General features: G+C 44.8%; 2 protein-coding genes across 2 annotated transcripts; both read left to right on the plus strand.

Annotated features, from left to right (window-relative positions):
- Positions 1 to 7: 7 nt before the first annotated feature.
- On the plus strand, positions 8 to 3,293 carry CKLF (chemokine like factor). The gene is made up of 4 exons (XM_065663423.1): positions 8 to 180; positions 351 to 509; positions 1,456 to 1,551; positions 2,960 to 3,293. The coding sequence occupies exons 1-4, from the start codon at positions 112 to 114 to the stop codon at positions 3,059 to 3,061; spliced, it is 426 nt and encodes a 141-aa protein (XP_065519495.1). The 5' UTR covers positions 8 to 111; the 3' UTR covers positions 3,062 to 3,293.
- Positions 3,294 to 3,660: 367 nt separating this feature from the next.
- Positions 3,661 to 22,891, plus strand: CMTM3 (CKLF like MARVEL transmembrane domain containing 3). The gene is made up of 5 exons (XM_065663422.1): positions 3,661 to 3,825; positions 15,793 to 15,948; positions 17,794 to 17,889; positions 19,159 to 19,276; positions 20,947 to 22,891. Exons 1-5 carry the CDS (start codon positions 3,721 to 3,723, stop codon positions 20,973 to 20,975), a joined length of 504 nt encoding a protein of 167 aa, XP_065519494.1. The 5' UTR covers positions 3,661 to 3,720; the 3' UTR covers positions 20,976 to 22,891.
- Positions 22,892 to 23,800: the final 909 nt, after the last annotated feature.

Below are 23,800 nucleotides of genomic sequence, written 5' to 3' on the forward strand. Positions count from 1 at the left end.
GTTGCGCGCTCACTTCCGCCGCCAGGGGGGCGCCGGGGCGGAGCCGGCCCTAGCCCTGTCCCCGTCCGCAACGCCGGCGGAGGGGTGCGGGTGCGGCGGGGCGCGGCCGCCATGGCAGGAGTGGAGGTGGACAGCGCCTTCCCCCGCTCCCTGCGGGGCTCCATTAAGATCGCCCGCATGGTAAGCGCTGAGGGGAGCGCAGCGGAGCGGGGCGGGCCTATTCCCGGGGTCCTGCGCTTCCGAGAGGGCGGGGACGGCCCCGGCCCGGGGTCTTGGCGGTGCGGGCGGGGATGGGCGCAGTGGCAGCACACCCACACACACACACACACGTTACTCCTGTGTCCCCGCAGCTGTTGGCGTGGGGGATGTTCTTCTGCTTCCTGGGCGCCCGCTCCCGCGGAATGTACACGTCGCTGGCCGGCATGGAGGTGGTGATCACGACGCTGTTCTTCCTCCTGTACTTGCTGAAGCTCGATAAAAAGATGACTTGGCTGTTCTGGCCTCTGGCCGTGAGTACTGGCGGGCCCCGAAATGAAGGGATCTCACCCACCCGGTGATGGCCTGTGCACAGAATCACAGAACGGGTTCGGTTGGAAGGGCCTTAAAACTCACCCTAGTTCCAACACCCTTGCCACAGGTAGGAACATCTTCCCCTAGACCAGGTTGCTGCAAGCCCCTTCCAACCTGGCCTTGAACACTGCCAAGGATGGGGCAGCCACAGCTTCTCTGGGCACCCTGTGCCAGCGCCTCAGCACCCTCACAGGGAAGAGCTTCTGCCTAATGTCTAATCTGAATCTTCCCGCTGTCAGTTTAAAGTCATTCCATCTTGTCCTGTCCCTATATGCCCTTGTCAAAAGCCCCTCTCCACATTTCTTCTTGTCCCATTTAGGCACTGGTAGCCACATTAAGGCCTCCATGGAGCCTTCTGAACAACCCCAGCACTCAGCCTCATACTGAGGGTTGTAATCAGCTATCTTGGACACCATTGCCATAAAGTTAGAGCAAACCTGAGTTCCATTGTTGTTGATCCAGTTTTTCCTAGAGGTTCTTTCGCACTGATTTTCTCAGCAGCTGGCTTGTGTCTGCTAGCAGTCCCTCTTGCAGTTAGCATCATTCGCTTAGCTTTGCAATACTGTATTTTCATCTTTCACTCCACATATTAACCATACACTTTCACTGAAATATTTATTTGCTGCTTTAGTCTATCAAGTGTAGCCAAGTTGCGTAAATTTTACTGAAAAAATACCCCAGAAAGGTAAAATGAGGAAGTTTCATAGCAAACGTTCCTTCTAACATCAAACCACTGGGTGTCACTATCGATTTTACATGGGCATCTGTAATTCCACTGTTGTAGCAAATCAGGGATTTTTGATGATTTGTACAAAACTGGGTGCTGTTCATGTTCCTCAGGTGTGTATTTCAGAATAAATATTTTGCTTCCACTGGCTGTTTCAGGATATTTTTAACTCGGTGATTGCAGCGATGTTCCTCCTCGTTGTGTGCTTGTTTGCAGTAGTAGTCAAGACCAACAAGGCCACACTGGCAGGAGGAGTAAGTAGCAACATTATTAAGGCATTTCAGTTCTTAAAGTGGACAGGATTTGAACCTCTTGGTATCCTTCTGATGTGGTAAGACCATGAAAATAATGGTTGTGGAAGAGCATACTAAAAAGTGAAGACATGTTCAGTCTTACTAAAAATTTTAATCTCACTAAATTCAATCTCACTAAAAAATTAATCTTCAAATCACACATAATTGAAAGATATTACTAGACTTGGGAGTTGCTACTGAGAAGTACTAACACTGAAAGCTCCTAGAGTCTAACTAATTGGAGTTACTGATATTTGCTTCCACATCTTGCAGTATGGAACAAATCTTTCATCAATCCTCAGTGGGAGAACCTGTAGCTCTTTTAGGACTATCCCATTTGGTTACACTATCTCAGAAGAGATTACTACACTCCTGTTAAAAAAGGATGGAAACTTTTTTAACAGACATGCTGGTACCTCCCTCCTGACGTGTGTTATTATTTTTTTGTGACACAAACTGAGAAATCCTGGAAGTCAAAAAGGGGTTTGTTTTTTTTCAAACTGTAAGATTTTTGTGTACTTAAGATCAAATCAGTTTAATAGTTTAAATTACTGTAATTTTTAACTCAAATGAAAACAAATATAACTAACATTAGGAAACAAAAAGGGGGAGGCCTGCAGTTTTGAAAGTACATAAGTCTTCTGAAGTACAAGAAAAGCTCAAATGTGACAAGCCACCATCAGAAACCCATAACTTGCCCCAGGGTTTTTTCAAAATCAGCTTAAGAGACTTGGCAAGAGGGAAGGCTGACGTTCTCCCTGACCATGCCATCCTGAGCAGAAAGGAGACTTCCTGATAAGTGCTAGGGTATAATTTATATTGTCAGTTGTGAAGTTAAGTTGGAAGTAGGAGACTGAGAAAGTCGCCTGGAAAAAAAGTTTGGGGAGAACATCTGACATCTTCCATGTGTATTTTTTAAATACGTGTATATTTTCAATTTGGAATGTTTCCCATTCAGAGCTTCAGAGGAGAGGAGTGCTATTTTTTTTTCCCCAATAGGCTTGTTTCTACAAATGCTGCATTTTCTCCAGGCCAGTACCATTAATTAGGAGTCCTTGAAGAGACAGAAAAGTTTTAATTTTGGATAAAAGCACCATCTGGCAACATGCAGTTTTCAGAGAGAACTCATAATCTCCAGGGTTTCACACAGACTTTGGGCAAAGCCAGGTTGTGGACTGCTGTATGAAAGGCTGATGGGGTTTAAATACAGATGTTACTTACCAGCTGTCTGGAATCTCACAACATATATTTAGATTATACCAGAACCAGGTTAGGAAGATGTATCTACTGCTGCTTTGAGGAATGGTAGATGAGTCACTACAGTGAAAGAGATTCCATGCGGAAACTAACATTATTATTATTTTTATAGGTGTTTGGGTTTATATTGCTTATTCTCTGTGCTGTGGATGCAGTTGTTTTCTGGAAGATTAGCTTTGGTGGACGAAGAGAAAGGAATGCTACTGCCAAATAACAGTAACATTTTAGTAAAAGAACAATTTCTCCACTGATGACTGGTTTACTGTTATTTTTTAAAGAATCTGTATTTTCATGTGTTCACCTTTGTTCACAAGTATAAACTTCAGAGAAAATTCTCCTGTTTTGTAAGTTTAATTACATTTTTACATGTATGAAGGTTAACTTTTACCTGAATGAAGATTAATTTTACACTTGCCTTTCTGTAATAAAAAGAACATATACATGGGCTTACGTGCATTACTTATTTATCAAGCGTATTTAAAGGAAATATTTAATGTACCAGTAAACACTGTTGGGAACAGATTTCTCCCCCACCTTACTGCGCTCCTCTCTCCGGAGACCAGCCTCCCGCCCGACGGCGGCTTAAGCCCGTGTGAGCGCTTACGTTGCCGAGGCGTTTTGATCCCTCACCTTTAACGTTCGCGTTCAGGATAGCTCCGAAAACGCCCGCAGCGTCTCCCCAGCGCCGTGAGGAGGGCGGGTACGGTCAAACGGGTGTCGCAGGGCACGTCCCGTGCGCGCGGCGCAGCCGCCGCCCCCCAGATTTGGGGATGCTGAAACTTTTTTTCACGTTTCCGCAGGGTCACGATTTCCGCTTCCCTCCTTCAAAAACACCCCGCACCCGCCCGCGCCCCGCGGCCGCCGCTCGCCGCCATGGAGGAGCCGGGGGCCGTCGAGCCGCCGCCCGGGCCGCGCCCGCTGCTGCTGCCGGCGGAGCTGCTGCGCTCCCGCAAGGGGCGGCTCCTGCTCGCCGAGTCGGTAAGGGGGGGAGCGGGGCAAGGAGGGGGGGCTCCGGGGCCGGATCGCAGCCCCGACCCGCGGAGGGGCTCCGGTCGCGCACGCGGCTGTTAGCTCGGTCCGGCTGCAGCGCGGCTGAGGGCGGCCCGCGGGCCCCCGCTCCGGCATGGGGAGAGCTCGGGCTCCAGCGGCGCTGAGCCTGTCCTGGCAGACGCGTTCGCAAACCGACCGACCGGTCACGTTAAGCTCCCGGTGCCGCCGCCCTGTGCCTCCTTAGCAGGAGCGCTTTTCATGTACAGACGGCTTTGATTTCGTTTTAACCTACCCGCAGTGTGGATACAGTGACCACAGCTGACCAGTTCTGGTTTATCTCCTAGCGCCATGGGGAAGGCTTGGTATGAGTATGTCCTCCGTACCTCAGGAAGGTCCTTACTCACCACTTGATGGTGTGTGGCATTACATAGGACATAATTATCTACCAGCCTTGGTCCTGAGTGCACCAAAAGCTGTGTTTGCCCTGACCTCAGAGAGAGACATGCTGTGGGGACAGTTCACTTACTGTGAAAAGACCAAACAATCAGCAGCAGCAACAGTGGGAAGCACTGCTCCCCTGGAGCTACACCACATTTGTTGCTCTAGGGCCAAGTCCTGAGATCAGGGCTGGTGATTTCTACTGTAACACTTTCTGGTATTTTACTTGTAAAGGCTTAAAGCCTGATGGATGAAAGACTACCTGCCCGGTAGGGAAAGAGAATCCCAGACTGGTCTGGGTTGGAAGGGACCTTAGAGCTCATGTAGCTCCAACCCCTTGCCATGGGCAGGGACACCTCCCACTAGACCAGGTTGTGCCAAGCCTTGTCCGGCCTGGCCTTAAACACTGCCAGGGATGGGGCAGCCACAGCTTCTCTGGGCAACCTGTGCCAGCACCTCAGCACCCTCACTAGGAAGGTTTCCTCCTAATGTCTAATCTCAGTCTCCCCTCTGACAGATGCTACCTGCCTTTGTAAGAAGTCCACCTCTAAATTTCTTGCAGCCCCCCTTAAGGTACTGGTGGTTTTTAAGAAAATCTACCCCCATGGGCAGTGGGTATTTCAAATAAAAAGTTTCATTTTAAGAGGCCTTTAGTTGTTTGAAATTATACCTTCAAGATTATCTATACTAGAAATAATGAGAGATTTAAACACTAACTTCTCTTTAATTTTTTGACAGCAAGTAGTCAAATATTAGGATAGCTCAAACTAGCAGTCATGGAGCTAAACTAAACATGGAGCGCTGTTTAGACATGTAAGGTGTGTCTGGCTATCCACTGTGCTAGCTCGGAGAAGGAAATGGGGAAATTCAGGCAGGACAAGGGGAGGTAGGGGCAGAAGTGGGCAGTGCCATTAGACTCCCTGACCAGCCCTGTGGGTTTGTGAAGCTGTTGGGAACAGACAGAAGATGCGCGGCTGGATTTGAGAGGAAAACCCATTCATCCAGGAGATGAGGATGACTTCTGCAGTGGGGGAGCACAGACCTCGGGCTGGGGAGCAGAGGCCACATGCTGCATCAGCTCCAGCAGGAGTGCTGTAAAAGCTCCATGTGTCCCCATCACTCATACAGCATCTGCAGTTTGCAAAAACCCATGTTTAGAAGATACCAAACCAACTAACTTCCCTCCTTTGGCACTCATTTTTGTTATGTTCTATAATATATACTGGAATTTCCTATAGAAGCCTACAGCCAGTAGACGATGACTTTCAGACAGGCTGGCTTTTTAACATCTCCAAATGATGACATATTTGACAAATACTGTTTTGGTCATGGGATCAGACTCACCCTTTTGTTGTCATAGAGAAGTACCGATTATGCCTCCTCGGAGTAATAAAAACTGCTCTGTCTTGACAAAAGAGAGGCTTATCCTGTGTGAGACCACTCGGGGCTTCCCGAGGGTTTGGCTGGCTGGGTGCAGCACTAAAATCCCATCTGCAGAGGCTGCTGCAGAGCTTTCTGTCGCTCTTTGCGGGCCAGCCCACGTGCCAAGGGTGTCATTTCCTGACAGAGGGGAGGCAGTGGTAGTTACTCTCCTGTTGTCTCAGCTTTACTAGAAGAAACCCTTGAAGGCAACACAGGCCCCAGAACAAATCCAGCCTGTGCACAATTAAAGAAATGCAGTGCCAAATAATTGAAGATGAGTCCCAAGTTAAATCTATCACAGTTTATATCTCTGTTTCATCTTTAGCTTTGTATTTCTCCTCTCAAATGTGTGATTTTTCCCTCTTTGACACAGCACTGATGTGGGGCGGGGTTGTGTTCTGCATAAACATATGTAAATAATAATTCGTGGCATACAGATTTTGAATAGTGTCCTTTGTTTAGAAAGAAAATGGGGTTCTCATTATTGTTATCAAATACCTCTGTCACATTATTATTATTCGGCAGCTTGGCAAGTCCCAAGGGATGTGCTTTATTTCTCTGTGTTTAAAGTCATGCAAATACTGGGATGTCTGCAGGTAGATCAGAGGCTTTCTGTTTCACTGCAGGAAATGCCAAGTCAGCTTTTTCAACATGTAAAATACAAACCACCACATACTGAAAAATATATTACCACCGAAGCAAAGCAGCAACTTGCAGACTTGTCTTGACTGGGGTAGATGGTTACACTTCTGCTTTTCTGGGTATGGCAGAAAGGGAACAGAAGTCAGCTTCAGCAGATTCCTTCAGCAGCAAGGATTGCTTTGTTCAGATGAAGGAAACTTATAGCCACTTCCTGTCAAAAGTAACATTTTCATACATTTTCACACATTTTCACATGAAGTGAGTATGGATCTTCAGTGTTCAGGTGCAAGTTTTATGTTGGTGTGCAGACTGCTCTGGGGTCTGTCAGGTCTGGGCATTCTGGTGCTTCCTCTAGAACAAGTTAGGCTGGTGATGAAGCCAATTACAGGAAGAAGCTTAATTAGAATCTCAAATTTTATTCAGAGAAGGAAGTTCCCCCCATCCCTGTGTTCCTTTTCCTTCTCATCTTCCTGCCCTATTAATTTTTTATTACACCTGGGATAGCTGCACAGCCACAAAGCAGTAACATCAAATACATGTATAAGCTTTGCTGTCTCTCCTGAGCCTATTTATTCTCACTGCCTTGCACCTCCACTTTCTAATCACCATTTTTAATCTCCCAGGTTGATTTTTTTTCCCTTTCTGTCCCCTCCCCATACCATTATTTCTTCCATATATTTTAACACTCCTCTTAAGCTACTTATTTTTTCTGAGTACTGAAGTTGCTGTCTTGAAAGTCAGCTTCTCACCCATGCTCTTTTCACTCCTTAAGAGATGCATTTTTCAGTTCCCTCTATCCCATGTTGAAACTGTTTAACAGCCACTCTCATACCTGCCACCAGAGCTTGTCAAGGCAGGATTCACATTTATGTGTCCTGCTGCTCATCCTGGCTGTTTCAGTCAAGCTTTTGTGCTTGTCCTGGCGACTACTGTAGCTGTCATCTCCTTAGTCCCCTGAAGCCAGTACACAGTGGCACTATGTAGTTTTTTAATAGAAATTTAGTATGACTATATAAGGTTGTCCTGCATAAGGTTGTGTCACCTTTGTGGTCACACAAAGAATGTAGAGATCGTTGTGCCTGTTTTTCTTCTCTTTTCCTGTCTCTCTTCTGTCTTTTCAGTCTCCTCTGAACTGACCTTCATAACTGAAACTCCCAGCTGCTCTGTTTAAAGCCTCCTTTGAAGACTATCCCTGTGCCTTTGACTGGGTCTGTAGCCAGAAGGCAACTCCTGCAGCTAACTCTGGGTGAACCAAGAACTTCACCTCTGTAACAAGTATGATGAAGAACAGCAGAGACCACTGAGTGAGCACCTCTTCTATAGAGACCGGCTGAGAGTGTTGGGCTTGTTCAGCCTTAGAGCAACTTTCAGTGCCTAAAGGGGACAACAAGAAATGTGGAGAGGGGCATGTAGGGATAGGACAGGGGCAATGTCGTGCAGGTAACAGAAGATTTACATTAGACATAAGGAAGAAATTCTTCCCTGTGAGGGTGCTGAGGCACCGGCACAGGTTGCCCAGAGAAGCTGTGATAAGCCCCATCCCTGGCCAGGTTGGATGGGGCTTGAAGCAACCTGCTCTAGTGGAAGGTGTGGGTTGGAACTGGACAAGCTCTAAGGCCCCTTCCAACCCAAACCATTCTGTGACCTACTTTCACTCTCTATCAATAAGCAATAACAAATGCAGTCTTGCCAGAAGAGATCACCACATGCCACTTTCAAAACTGTTAAGCAAACCTGTTCTTTTCCAAGGAGGGCACATGAGGAGCATTTGATGCATTTGATGGTGTGGACAGCAAGCGGAGGGCACTGGGGCGTGCGTAGTAGTGTGCAATGATGTCAGCTGCTTCCCAGCATTTATGGTGTCCCCAGTGGGCTGCAGTGGCTCTGTTCTCCCTGCACCGAGCTAACGCCTTCTCAATCTGCTCTGACCTCAGCACTTCAGCAGTCCTCCCACCCTTAAGAAGCCCAGTGCTCTCTAACCATTGTAACTCATTATTTTTTATACCTTCCAGTGGAAGTTAGTTATATGATGCAGTATAACTTCATAATGCCTGGCCAGCTGAAGAGGCCCAGCAACAGTATTGAGTGAGAATTATGTGGGAGAAAATTTATTTTGAAACACAGTACCAGAGAAGTTTCTTAAAAAAGTAATATTTGATAGTTCTTTCTCTTCTATATACAGTCCTATCCCCACACACACAAAAAAAAAAAAAAAAAAAAAAAAAGATGCTCAGTGAACAAATCGGGCTTCTTTTTTTGCCAGGATTTTTTATAATCTTACCACTTCCAGACTATGAAAGGATCCTGTTCTGTGCTTCACTGAGCTACAGCTTTCTGCATCCACATATTATTCCACAGTGGAGCTGGCAATCACGATAAACTTTCAACAGCTGCTGTCAATGCTGAGGATGTAATCCCGAGGGACAAAGATCTCCCCTTCGTATATGCAAATGGACAAAACTGATAAAACACTACATTTTTTTTTTCTCCCAGAAGCAGCAGTGCTTTCTGAGTCTGAAAGTACAAGAAATGAACTTGCAAATGCATTGAGCCGAACTTCCTCTCTAGCTGTTGGGTTTTGGTTTCTTTGTTTTCTTTTTTATGAAAGCATATATAGCATATATACAGTGCTGTTGAAAAATTACAAGATCCCATTGCTTGGCCGTCTCTGAAATCATTTTTAAACATGTAGCTCCAGTAAAAAGGTGCAGAACAGGTTTGATATGCTTTGATCATCTGATGGTCTTTAGAAGGGTCAGGCTATGTTCTGATCGTTGCTTTAGAGTTTGTCAGTTTTGAGCAGTTTTTGGTTTGCCAGATGTTTGTCTCAAAGACTTGAAGTCTGGAAAAGCAAATAGGTGTTCATGAGTTCTGGGTGCAGACAGACAGATCAGTGTATGGAGGCGGAGAGGTGTGGTTTTTAAATTACCAGATTTTTAGATGACATCAGGTGCTGCAGTTAATGGCGCTGCAATTCAATGGTCAGGCAAGATACCTACTCACTTTTGCAATTCAGAAAAAGCAGTAATAGGTAATATCCACTATTGCTCAGGGAGTCCATGCACTCCACTTATCAGAAGAGGAAATGATCTCTAAATGAAGAAATGAGAAACATTATCGAAAGCCAGCAGCTTTGAGGCTCTCCTATTACACTGGGCTGTCCCCAGGTTACCTAGTAGATCTGACATCAAAATCCATATCAGGGCTGTGACACTGCCACCAGGGAGATCAAAGAAAACAAACAAAAAACAAGCCCCGCAGAGCCATCAGGCACCTCCTTCCTTTTGTTTCTCTTGCCCTTCCTAATGCCTGCCTGCCCTTCCAGCCTTGCCTCAGTGAAGGCTGTAGCATGTAAAATACAGTCTCTTAACCTTCATTCTCAAAATCTGGTCCATTATTTTATAGGTGTGTATTTCACAAAATCTTCCTTGGGCCTTTTCAGTCTCTGAATGCCTCCAAAATGAGAGCAGTAATCACACTGCATGTCAGATTCTTTCCCTTTTACTGTTATCATCAGGAATCCATTGAAATCAAGGGAATTCTTGCAAATCAAGGGTGTTGGGTATTTTTAATGTGGCTTTAATGTGCACTTCACCAGCACAACAATGGGGTGCTGATAAGTAGAGGTGAGGAGCAGGGAGCTGCGATGGGCTGGAACTCAAGCACCCCCACTCATGGTGGTGGTGATGGCAGGAGTATTGGTACTGTTCATCAGGGCTGAGGAACAGGCAGCAGGAGACTGATGCAATCCTGTCAGCAACTGAGGATTTTTTTGAGCAAGTAACCGTCCTGTTAACTAGATTTTTAAATGGACAACCAGTACTTCCCCAGATGCCAGGTTCTCTGGATCAGACCGACTTAGAAAGCTGAAATGCTCAGACTGATGCTTTTGTTTCTTCAGCAACTTATCTTGTACTGAAGCAGGGATACCAGCAGCACACCAGGGCAGGAGCTCCTCGGTGTGCACTTGTCACAAAACAAGTTTCTGTTGCATCCTGAGCCCCATTAACAGCAGGGTCTTGGGCACTGCACTGCATTTCAAACCACATAGACCAGCGCAAGGCCATCAGGGTGAGGGGAAGACGGCAGGAACCTTAAGTTGCACAAACTACTGTAAAGCTGATCTTAAAAGAACAGAAAGGCTCTTTGTTCCACCTAACAGTTAAGGCTTTTGACAGGAAAACTTTTTCTCTGTATAAAGGCAGGCAGAGCACAGGAGTTACTGTATTGAACAGAATCGAGATCAAAGTGATTTCCTTCTGCGTCATCAACTTACGTATCTGAAATTCGCCTCTGTGCCTCCCCTTGCTGCTGTAGTATGATGTATTATTTAACACTGCATTTAATCCTTTCATAAAGTGATCTAACAAGTTCAGGTCTAATGCTCAGATACTGAAAGGGGATTGGTAGGTGGGATCTATCATGAAGGCCACTTCCTCCCTGCTGCTGTTTGTCCCTGCATACTTCTCTGTATCTACATCTCAGCTGTCACACTTGCCTTTAGCCAGAAAAAGGAAGAGATTTCCTTTTAAATATCAGAATGAAAGAAAAAAAATGTCCTAGCTACATGATGATTTCTTTTTAAATGAAGAAAACATGAAACCATGTCTAAATTACGTTCCACAAATGCAAGTGAAGCGGATTGCCAAACTTAAAGTCCAGTTTTTCTGGCTTAATTCCTTAGGGGTGGGAAGGGAATAGGGAGTGTGATAGGAAGGAGGAAGTCCTCTCTTTCCTCTTAGTAGTTTTGCAAGTTCTGTTATATCCACTTCTTTTCAAACAGAACTCACTACTTTTCAGAAATACAATACCACGTTAAGGGTACCACGATAAGGTTCACACTATATGAAGACCCTGGAAAAAGCTGCAAAGAGGCTATGGAAGCAATAAGCAAATAATAATAAAATAAGTAACAAAATAGATGTAAAAGTGAACTCTGTGTATTACACCAGATCAGTTCATACAACCCAGTGAAACGAGAACAATGCATAGACATTAAGATAAATATAGTATCTTACTAAAAATGTCACATCCTCTCAAACTTCACCACCCAGTCCTAATGGATCTAAACAAAATACTCAGCTATTATCGTCCTGGTAAAGAACTGACAGCTTTCCCCAAAACCCAGGCTTAGAATAAAGGCTTTTTAATTAAGAAATTATTTCAGCAGGCTTGAACTGTAGTTGGCCCTAAACCTAAATGGGCTCTATTGATATATGTATTTGAAGGTTGGCTGACTGCTCATAAGAATATTTATTAATTAATTCTAGGAGCCTTTTAATTTACATATTATAATGATTTGGGGGTTTTTATGAGGTACAGTTGGTTCCCAGGAACATGTGGTAGGAGCACATAAATCCGTAGATCTGAAACTGAATGAGGCAAATGCATTGATCATCACAGTGCCAGCATTTATGCTTTTCAGGAAGCCACATCTGCCTTTGTGTGCGCCATCTGGGGAAAAATAACACATGTATTTTCAGTATTATGTGAGTGAGAATGTCCGTGTCACAGTTTAGCATTTAAAAGTTCAGAAATTCCTTCTAATCTAACACTCAAACAGCACCTACGTTGACCAAAAGCATCTCTGAGCACTGCTTACGCAGAGATTTGTCTCCAAGAAGAAAGGCTGAACAGAACAGCTCAGGTGTAAACTAGCACATAATACACTTGCGGGAGGTGTTTTATTCAGCATGCTAGCTGCATTTTATTAGTGTTATTATTATTTTGGGCTAATTTGAAGAAAACAGCAACCAGTTCCCATGCAGGGCAGTAGAGCAGCAGGGCTGGAGCCTCTGCCCAGAGGTGACCAGCTCACAGCGTATCATTTGAAACTTTTCTTAAGTTTCTGTTTGGGGAACAAACAAGGAATTAGAGATGTATGCACATCTACAGGGGTATGATATAATAGGCATCACAGAAACATGGTGGGATGGCTCCTGTGACTGGAGTGTTGGAATGGAAGGTTACAGGCTCTTTAGAAAGGACAGGCCCGGCAGGCGGGGAGGGGGAGTTGCCCTTTATGTTAGGGATAGGCTGGAGAGTATGGAACTCTGTCTGGGGACAGGTGAGCAGTTTACAGAGAGTTTGTGAGTCAGGGTTAAAGGGAGAACAGCGATGGGAGACATTACTGTGGGGATCTGTTACAGACCGCCTGAGCAGGGAGAACCTGCAGATGAAGCGCTCTATAGACAGATAGGAAAAGCCTCATGCTCACAGTCCCTTGTTCTCATGGGGGACTTCAACCACCCTGACATCTGTTGGAGGGACGGTACTGCCCGGCACAAGCAATTCAGGAAGTTCCTCGATTGTGTGGAAGACAACTTCCTTCTGCAAGTAATAGAGGAGCCGAGAAGAAGAGGTGCCATGCTTGACCTTGTGCACACCAACAGGGAAGGGCTGGTTGGAAATGTGGTGCTCCAGGGCAGCCTTGGATGCAGCGATCACGAGATGGTCGAATTTGAGATCCCCAGGACAGTGAGAAGAGCGTGCAGCAAGCTCACTGCCCTGGACTTCAACAGAGCAGACTTTGGCCTCTTCAGGAGCCTGCTTACTAAGGTTCCATGGGATATAGCCCTGGAGGGCAGGGGGGCCCAAGACTCTTGGTTGGTATTCAAGGATCACCTGCTACAAGCTCAGGAGTGCTGCATCCCAACTAGAAGGAAGTGCGGCAGGAGGGCCAGGAGACCTCTCTGGATGGATAAGGAGCTGCTGAGGAAAATTCAAAGGAAAAAAGAGGCTTATATAAAATGGAAGCAAGGACAGGCGGCCTGGGTAGAGTACAGGGATGTTGTCCGGGAAGCTGGGAACCAGATTAGGAAGGCTAAGGCCCAGTTAGAATTAAACATAGCCAGGGATGTTAAGGATAATAGGAAGGGATTCTACAGGTATGTAGCAAACAAAAAACAGACTAGGGACAACATAGGCCCCCTGAGGAAGCTTTCGGGAGAACTGGCTACACAGGATTTGGAGAAGGCTGAGGTTCTGAATGACTTCTTTGCCTCGGTCTTCACTGGCAAAGGCTCTGACTGCACCACCCAAGTCTTGGAAGGCAGATGCAGAGACTGTGAGGATGAAGACCTTGGGCCCACTGTAGGAGAGGATCTGGTTCAAGACCATCTTAAAAATCTGAACGCACACAATTCCATGGGACCTGACGGAATCCATCCACGGGTCCTGAAGGAGCTGGCAAATGAAGTTGCTAAGCCACTGGCCATCGTATTTGAAAAATCATGGCAGTCAGGTGAAGTTCCCGACAACTGGAAAAAGGGAAATATAACCCCCATTTTCAAGAAGGGGAAAATGGAAGACCCGGGGAATTACAGACCAGTCAGTCTCACCTCTGTGCCTGGTAAAATCTTGGAGCACATTCTCCTGGAAGGCATGCTAAGGCACATGAAAAACAGCAAGGTGCTTGGTGACAGCCAGCATGGCTTCACTAAGGGGAAATCCTGCCTGACCAATTTGGTGGCCTTCTGTGATGGGGCTACAGAACTGATGGACAAGGGTAAAGCAGTTGATGTCATCTACCTGGACTTGTGCAACGCGTCTGACACTGTCCCACACAACATCCTTGTCTCTGAATTGGAGAGATATCAATTTGATGGATGGGCCACTCGGTGGATAAAGAACTGGCTGGATGGCTGCACACAAAGAGTTGTGGTCAATGGCTCAATGTCCAGCTGGAGACCATAATGAGTGGAGTCCCTCAGGGATCGGTGTTGGGACCCGTCTTGTTCAACATCTTCGCCACTGACATGGACAGTGGGATTGAGTGCGCCCTCAGCAAGTTTGCCGATGACCCCAAGCTGTGTGGTCCGGTTGATACGCTGGAGGGAAGGGATGCCATCCAGAGGGACCTTGACACGCTTGTGAGGTGGGCTGATGCCAACCTCATGAAGTTCAACCATGACAAGTGCAAGGTCCTACACCTGGGTGGGAGCAATCCCAGGCACAGCTATGGGTTGGGCAGAGAAGAGATTCAGAGCAGCCCTGCAGAGAAGGACTTGGGGGTGCTGGTCGATGAGAAAATGAACATGAGCTGGCTTCAGTGTGCGCTCGCAGCCCAGAAAGCCAACCGTATCCTGGGCTGCATCAAAAGGAGTGTGACCAGCAGGTCGAAGGAGGTGATCCTGCCCCTCTACTCTGCTCTTGTGAGACCTCACCTGGAGTATTGTGTGCAGTTCTGGTGTCCTCAACATAAAAAGGACATGGAACTGCTGGAACAAGTCCAGAGGAGGGCCACGAGGATGATCAGGGGACTGGAGCACCTCCCGTATGAAGACAGGCTGAGGAAGTTGGGGCTGTTCAGCCTGGAGAAGAGAAGGCTGCGTGGAGACCTCAGAGCAGCCTTCCAGTATCTGAAGGGGGCCTATAGGGATGCTGGGGAGGGACTCTTCATTAGGGACTGTAGTGACAGGACAAGGGGTAATGGGTTAAAACTTAAACAGGGGAAGTTTAGATTGGATATAAGGAGGAAATTCTTTCCTGTGAGGGTGGTGAGGCACTGGAATGGGTTGCCCAGGGAGGTTGTGAGTGCTCCATCCCTGGCAGTGTTCAAGGCCAGGTTGGACAGGGCCTTGGGTGAGATGGTTTAGTGTGAGGCATCCCTGCCCATGGCAGGGAGATTGGAACTAGATGATCTTGAGGTCCTTTCCAACCCTAACTATTCTATGATTCTCCATGGTTTCCTCACCTCCCACTTTCACAGCAGCTGAAAGTCCAGAAGCACTTCAGTGCTGTGGTTTAGGTGAAAATAGGTTTCTTTAACCGTTTTTCCATTGTGAAACTCTCTGGTTTAAGCTATAAACTGTATTCTGAAAGTCTTTTAATTGAATGGGAAAAGAAATGCTATTTCGTATTACTTCGCAATTGTAAATTATCATGGAGAAAAAACAAATGTATGGGAGTTACCTATCCAATTAGTCTCTAAACCAGCTGTCTACAGTGGAAAACTAGACCCTAAGACTTCCAGAAATCACAGAATACTTACTTCTCAGCTCTTTTCTATCCATCAACAGCAGACTTTTTTCTTTTAGCTTTAAGAAGATTATCATTGCTGAGTTACTTTGGGCTATCTGAGCAATGATTTGGGTTTCAAATGAGAACAGTCACAGCTGAAAGCTTAAAGCTCTCTTTGCTTGGCAATGCCCCATTCTATTTTCAGAATTATACTGTCAGCAGTGTTCACAATCCAGAGCAAATTACTGACTCTGAGAGGTGCAAATCCACCGCGTGCTCCGGAAAGTCAGCTTCATACACATTGAAGTAAATGCCATTACCTTAGATTTATTTCATGCTAAACAAGAAAACTCATTTGGCCTAAGGAAAAAAGAAAAAAAGAAGCAAGATAATGCCACCACCAGCAGCACTGACAGAACACTGCTTCAAAGCTGCTCAGCTGCCTGAGGCTCTGCTGTTCCAAGAGGATAACTAGTTTTCTCTTTACTCTAGGTGCTGTCATTTATCATCTTTATCTGCTATATTGCATCTCAAGCTACCTCTTTCATGATGGCACCGCTCCTTGAGTTTCTGCTGGCACTGTTTCTTTTTTTTGCCTACGCTTCCAAACTTAATGAGAAGTTTAAAGGACTCTACTGGCCTTTGATGGTAAGTGAAATGTGCAGTTTCAAAGATTTCACTGTACAGTGTAACATGAGTAAAAGGGACTATGTGGGAATTTAGGCTGAGTGTTAATAACTTCTTCTTATTAAAAACTTGTCTGCATTGCCTCCTATTCAGAAGGACCCAGAGCACTCTTTTATGCTGTATTACATACTATGGCTTTCTTGGTGCTGACACAAAGCATGGTTGTATTAAAGCATGGAATTTATGCCCTATTCCAGGCAAACGGCTTAGGGCTGGATTTTCAGAAGCAGGCAACACCAGCCTAAGTCTAACCACTGCTCAGGGCTCCGTAATATAGCCACCCTTAAAAATGGGGAAGCTGGGGCAGGCTATATAGCAATGCATATACTTTACTAGTGTTTTTAAATTCTCAGGTAAGTGCTGTTGAGATGCAGTCATACTCACATGCAAACCAGCTGAGAGCTGTTTCATTAAGGGGGAAGCCCTGCAACTCTTGCCAGCAGATGTGCATTCACACAAAGGAAACACTGGCTGGCTATTCCTTGGGCAGTTTCCAGGTTTGTAGTTGCAGGTGGCTACTGCACGCTGACCACTGGATGTCTCTGTTGCCTCAAATCTACGTTCTAAAGAGAGCATCTGCCTACCAGTACAAATACTTCAAAAAAGAATGGTGTAATCCAATCGATCTGGATTCTGTTTTGGTGCAGTCTAGCAGTAGTTCATCATAAGAGAGATTTGTATTAGAGCTCTCAATGTATAAAAATAGCATTAGCAAGTCCACTGGTGGATAAAAAACAGCAGTGACTTTGGTTGTGACTGTGCATGCTTTCCAGCTGGTAATCTCAGTCCCATCATTTTCCTGCTTTTTACACGCCTCTGATTCCAGACCTAAGACCAAAGAAAGCTCTTGCATGTTTATTATGTCCATTACCATAATATACTCCAGCTGCCGAACGTAGATAACTGACCTTGTCCTGACTTCAGAAGAGTCGAGTTTCTTGTAAGATTTGTGTTCTGAGACAGTATCTTACTTACCCATCTGCCTTCTGAAAAGGCAGAAGATCTAATTGTGAACAGAGGTCAGGATACCGGTATTTTAGCTCACATGATTTACACGTGCCCGGGGAATCACAGCTCCTTATTTAATACACAGTTCAGAGACACTGTTTCCCCAGCATACTACCACTGACTGTGTTACAGAGCGTGGCTCCTGCCCTGCCGAGCTGCAGTCTCAGCCACAGAAGCATGTATTTCTGTGATAGCAATAGGTACATTCACTTAGGCTAGCCTGTGGAATTACAAGTGTACATACTAAGTTTAAATCATTGTTTTAAACATTAAAAGTATTTCGTTCCTAACTACTACAGTTCCTACAGACAGGCTTACTTCTGTACAGAAACAGGCACACCCCAGTTCGCCATAGGAACTGGTATGCTCCTCCAGAGCCTCCAGTACTGCAGGAGTTCTGCGTAAAGATGAGATTTCTTTAGGTATTCCAAATGATTCTTCCATTAGAGCAGACAGTGCTGTGCTCCAGGTTTAGCCTCACAGAAAGCTAGCCCTTCTCAGCCTGAAGAAAGGTCTGCCTGTCATAAGCCTGGTGAAAGTTTATACCAGTTTATACCCCCGCATCTGTAAGAGCAGAAGCTTATGCCAAGATTCTGGTCATCTCTCATTTAAAAATATTTCCCAGATGAGCAATTCATCCGCTACAAAACAGCCGTCTGTAGTCATGCTGTAGCATCAGGCCAGTCCACTGATGCAGCAACAGAGGGTTTTAGTGCCCATTTCTGAAATCTTTTTTACAGGATCTTCTGTATTGGAATTCATGACTAATCTGAGAATGCAACATTGCCTATTTTACAGGATTTCTTGCGGTGTGTCACTGCTGCCATTATTTACTTTGCCATTTCAATTGCTGCTGTCTCAAAATATAACGACGGAGCATCTAAAGCAGCAGGAGTAAGTAGACATGAGCTTTCTACTTGAGTATTTTGGAGAAATGAGTATGGACGTACTTCAGAAACAATTCAATTTTGACCCCATTGCAAGTATCATACATTTCTTCCATTAACTAACTGAGATTTAGATTTGCCTAAAGCAAGGAAGAAATAGTCAGTTAGCTAGAAAAACAAATTTTGTATCAGTGAATAGCTTTTTCATCCTGACAGTGCTGCTGAGTGTTAACTGTACTACTTATGGAAGATGCCTATTCTGCTTTTTAATTTTACCAGCTGTACAGGGAAGACTTTCCTGTTGCTGCAAAGAACATCAAGTTCCTTGAATGGAGGGAATAATAATAATAATAATGAAAAAATAAATCAAACGTGTGGCTACTAAGGACAGCCTAAATTAAGTAATCTCAGCCTCCCGCCTCTAGTGCTTCATTTTACTTGGATGAGTTGAAACAACAGCAGTGTCATTTTACTCTCCAGTGTATGGGCTGCTCCCGAGAGAGCCTTCATCAACAACATTTTGTGTTCAGAAATAAGATACAGCCTCTCCACCTGCAACTTGACTCTAAGCATCAATAATGTATGCAACATTAATAAAATTTGCATAATAACTTTAAAAGATAGGGAAGAACAATACCCAGCAGTGCTACCCATCAGCCCTTAAGAAACCATCCCAAGTAATACACGATTTCAAAACAAAGACCTTGTTTCAATCTTTGTCACTCCATTTAGACATGGTGTAACACACCCAGCATTTACCCTAGCTTCTCAGAGTGAAAGCCAGCCTATTCCTGCCATGCTGCCACTTCTTTGACACTAAATGGGTTACTGCGGAATCATTTCAGTCTAGCTCACTCTGCAATAGACATGTCTCCTTGCAAACCTCTAAAAAGTATTTCCAGAGGAACTGAGGTGATTTCTTGGTGCAGAGAAGCCCTGGGAGGGTGGAGGAGCAGGCTACAATCTCTGTTAGCTCCAAGCACAGGGCAGTGCTGATGCTTATGCTCAAAATGTGCCCAGAGCCAGGGATGGATATAGCGTGAGGAACAGTTAAGGATGCATCTGACAGAGCAATGGCAGACATTGCTACTCAGGCTCCCAAAATTAGCTGTAATTTAATTGATGCCAGTGGGTCACAAGGCATTTCCCTTCCCTGTCTTTTTAGGAAGGAACAGGCCAAAAAAATTAAGCCTCTCTTCTTTAAGAATTGTTGTGTTGGTTAGGCTGATTTTCATTTGTCTGGGACATGACCTGTCTTTTTATTTTGCCATCTTAGGTGTTTGGATTTATAGCCACGATAGTGTATGCCATTGATTTCTACATAACCTTCAATGACCTGGTTACTTTTCTCAAGCAAGGCAGTTCTGATTCCCCTGAAGGGCACAAGTCAGAGGGTAGGTAAAATTCCCTGTTTTGGTTATATGAGCACGTAACGTGAGATTTTCTTCTCCATTTCACCCTTCACAGGGGAGCAAGAGCACTCACTCAGAACAGTTTCTATTCTTGGCTGCCTTGGGTTTGTATGCCACAACTATATGGAATTATGAAGCTGCTTTGTCTTAAAATACGTCTGGAATTTAAGTGATTTATACAGAGAACGGGCAAGCCATGGATGTAAAGCTTCTCAAGAGCTTCACGCCATCTAACTTTGAAAGGCCCCAAATCCCATTATAGAAATTATTGTGCAGAACAGACCTTTTTCTTCCCAAAGTGTCTTACTTCAAAGACAAACATCTACCCTTTTTAATAACTTAATAATTCACTTAATTTTTATAACTTGAAAAATATTTTTTATAACTTAACATCCATTAGTCCACAGTTTTGTGTGTCGCTTTCTTTCTACCATCTCTTTATCATGATTACCTCTTATTCAGGGTCAAGCTTTAACCATACATGGGCAAATGACCTTGAAATTCAAGGACCACAAGGCATAAAATTAACAGGATTGTTATCAAATTTCTTTTTAATATGGGAGGCACAGTCTACCGCAGGTTAGACAGATCCACTCAAAAAGAGGGACCTGCTGTTGGAAGTTGAAACTCATTTCAGGTCAAGCCAGGACACAGGTAGCTATTTTGCAGTACTCAGGAGTTCAGATCAGGCATCACGCCCCAATACTACTCATTGCTCCCACACAGATGAGAAAGACTGCTCCACACCTAAAAACAGACCAAAAGATCTCACCCCCCACAACCTCTCAGAAACAAACACCCCAGATGTATACAGAATCGTTTAAGGTCTAAAGTAATGCTAATAGTATTTTCTAGGTATTCTACTAGACTGTAAAATTATTTGCAAGCTTTAGGGCAAGAAGAGAAAGAAATGAATTAAAGGAACACATCATAGGAAACAGACAGGACTAAAAACTGTTCATCCCCACAAACCTCAGAAGAAAATCAGGTGACAAGGGTACAAATTTAAGCTAAAGGTTAGGTCAGATTTCCCTGGAGATGGAGAGACAAATTTATAAACTTACAAATACGCAGTCATGCAACTCTGTGTTGAAGATTTGACTGTGCAAGAAAAGCTTTGCCCTGCAGCACTGCTTCTCCAGCACCAAAACTGTGTTCACACTGGGGCTCTTATCTGCTGAGGTCAGAAATCCTGTGCTTCCTTGCAAGCAGAGTCTCAAGTTTGGGCAAGATGTACCCCTCTGTGCTTGTTGGGATTTCGTAACATCTTAAAGCTTTCAGATAGGTTTAACTGGCAGTGCGTAACTGTGACCCCCAGCGATGTTCTAGTACAGGAAGCAGGTCTTCAGCAGACTTCCTCTTGGTGGTCACACTAACAGTAATACCTCTGCAGCTTCTTCTGTCTGAACTGTTACATACATTGTAGTGGTCTGAGTGCTTCTGAGCAGCATTTCTCAAGTCCTTTGAGACCCCATATAAAGCTCCATTGTATTAGAAAGAACGGTCATGTTACAAGACTTTTCCTAAATATGCCACATCCTTTGCAGCACATGCCTGCTGAAGAGCAGTGTACCTCTCCCAGCAAGAGCTGAAGCAGACATAGAGGTGGCCAGTTTTCATTTTTCACTATTGGTTCTTGTCTTACATTTCAGATGAGGACTCCAATTCTGACTCGGACTGAAGAACTGAGCAGCAACCAAGAGTGAAGGGAAGATCATCAGGCACTTTCCTCTTTGCTGAATGCACTGCCGATTGAAGTATCTCCCTTATTTCAGCCTTGGTATTCTCTTTCCACCTCACTGTTTACAGAATCATGAAAGCACAAACAGGGCAGTGATGTGGAAGAGGAGACTATTCCCAATGCCATTAGGCAGTCCTTCAGAACTACGTGTTTTACAGTAGTTCAGCGTCTCCCAGAGGTCTGTATCCAGACAACACATCTCAATTCTCCATTGCCCATCCTTCCTCAGCACTACGATGTACTGAGTAAACAGGATCATAATATTTTAATCATGTAAGTGGAGCTTTTAATATGCTTTATTAATTCCAAATCTGTAACACTTATAGCTTTTATACTTCTTGCTGTGCCAAAGAAGAGAGGCTGGGAATGCCTCTACTTTATTTGTATTTTTCTTGATTAACTAACAGTATATCTTTATTTGAAGTCTGAGTATTCCACCATCTCAAGCACTGAAGGCATAGGTTATAGCTGACAGGTTGGTTTCAACACATTTATATTTACTGCCTATCCACGACAAGAAAAAGTGACAACTGGAAGTCTGCAGCTAGAACAAACATCAGAGTGTAACTGTGCCGCAGCATAGCTGCTTCATCGAGCATTCAGTATCACTTTTTTAAGCTGCTTGGATGGGATCACATCCCATCTCGGCAATGTCACCACAGATACAAGGTGGAACAGATGAGGCATCGCCTTACCAACCTCCTCTCTACCACTTGTGTGGAAGCCCTTGTATGTGTTTGCACACGCAGGTAAGGAAGGCTTGTCAAATACCATCCAACAACTGCCTATTGAAGCCTGTAAATATTTGTGTGCAGGATCTCAACCACTGTCTGACCTCATGCCCTGTGTTGCAAACGCCCATCCTCCCAGGAGGAGCAGTGCTGGACTTGTTCTGCTGGGTGCGCAAAACAGACAGCTCTTTCTGTATTACTCAGGATCCCTGGGCCCCAGGAGGGCAGTGCATTCTCCCCACTGTGAAAGGCCAAAACAACAACCTCCAAACTGGAGAATGTCTGCAATGAAATTCGTTTTCCCAGACCCCTTTTTGGTGTGTGTGTGTGTTATGGTTGTTGGGTTTTTCGCACCCACCCCAGAAAGCCATAATTTACATCGCTGGTGTAGTATTGTGGGGGAAAAGCCTTCTGCATTTGAAGTTTCTGAAGGTGCTCTCAGCGGTAGCACAACTGATCTTGACATATGTGGTGTCCACCACGCACTGCTTGGAAAAAGCACGGTGTGCTTCCTACATACAGCATCAGATGGGTCTGTTTCAAAGAAACCTGTGTACAGTTTGGTAATTCATTTAGTACCAGAACAGGTGGCCTTCAGAAGAAGTAATTAAAATGAGAACAGATGGTACTGACAGAGTAAATGGAAAACGGGGATAAACCAGTAAAAGCAGATTTCCTTTAGAACAAGATCACTACTCAGGTTCCAATTCCCTGTTAGCAGCTGGCTGCTGACGGGCATAATCCGGTACCCAACAGCAACCAGGGGCCTGGGAAGGTGCTGTCAGACACAAGAGCTGTCCATTGGGCAGCTCCACATCTCGCCTCCAGACCACAAAGGGAACAGAAGCAAAAAACAAAGGGTTGCTTCTAACTGTAACAAATCATCTTCGCTGTTATGAAAAGGCTCTTTGGACCTCTTCCTGCATGAGATTCCATAGTTCTTCTCTTTTTTGTCATATTTTACTGGCATGTACTGTGACGTCAGGGGACCTGGGCTCATTTTTATAGTCAATTATTTTGTATTTCTCTTTATTAATTAAAAAAATTGTACTGCATGTTACAGCTGGATACTAGTACATGGTTAATATTTAGAAACCGCGCTGGATTAAACCTCTTTTAATAGAAGCGTTGGGTGTCTTTACTTAAATTTTAAGACCTGGTTTTATTGCCTTTCCTCTGCCCAGTGGGATCAATGGTGTTTCAATGAACTCCTTAAGGCAGGATTCTGTGTGCTGGGGAGGTGCCCAGTAGCCCAGAGCCAGCACTGAAGACTCAGCACTCACACAGCTTGCAAGAAGAAACTTCATCTTTAGCACATAAGCATGACAGAACTTAACCAAGGATCAGTTTTAGCGTATTCAGTAGACGTTGGAGATACTGTGCTCCTGCTTGGCAGCTGACACCACTGTAACCAGCAATCCCCTTTGGGTTTACCCGTCACAGACATGTTAGAATCCAGAATCTGCTAAGCCTTTTGTCCTGGGTTCAGCAGCAGCACTCACTTTTCTCCTTAGTAGCTGGTGCAGGGCTGTGTTTTCGCTTTAGTCTGAGAACAAGGCTGATAATACACCAATGTTTTTAGTTGTTGCTAAGTAACGCTTAGCCCCACATCAAGGGCTTTTCAGTCTCTTGTGCTCTACCTAAAATCCAGAGAAGAGGCAAACAAAATCACTTATGAGCTGCCTCAGGAGTACTCTGGCAGGCAGGCAATTAATTGCCTGTCCAGAGAATTTTACCAGCATTCAAGTATTTCCTGATTCTATTTATTTCTAAGCAGTTTGCCTCCCAGGGTCAAGCCCTTGTGTGAGATTCCAGCATTTTATTTGAAAAGATCTGTTCCCATGATTGAAACAAAATACACTTCAGTATTTTATGAGTATCATTTCAGAATAGAAATTTCAATTAAAAATAACTACTTTAAACCCAATTCCGATCTGGGGGGAATTGGCTCAGTCTTTCGTTCATCTCCTGCCAGCAATATTGCACCAAGAGTCCAGTGTAGGGAGAGGAAGAGTCTACTTGGTTTTTTAGCTT

The sequence above is a fragment of the Lathamus discolor genome, chromosome Z (assembly GCF_037157495.1).
Source record: "Lathamus discolor isolate bLatDis1 chromosome Z, bLatDis1.hap1, whole genome shotgun sequence".
Lineage (NCBI taxonomy): Eukaryota > Metazoa > Chordata > Aves > Psittaciformes > Psittacidae > Lathamus > Lathamus discolor.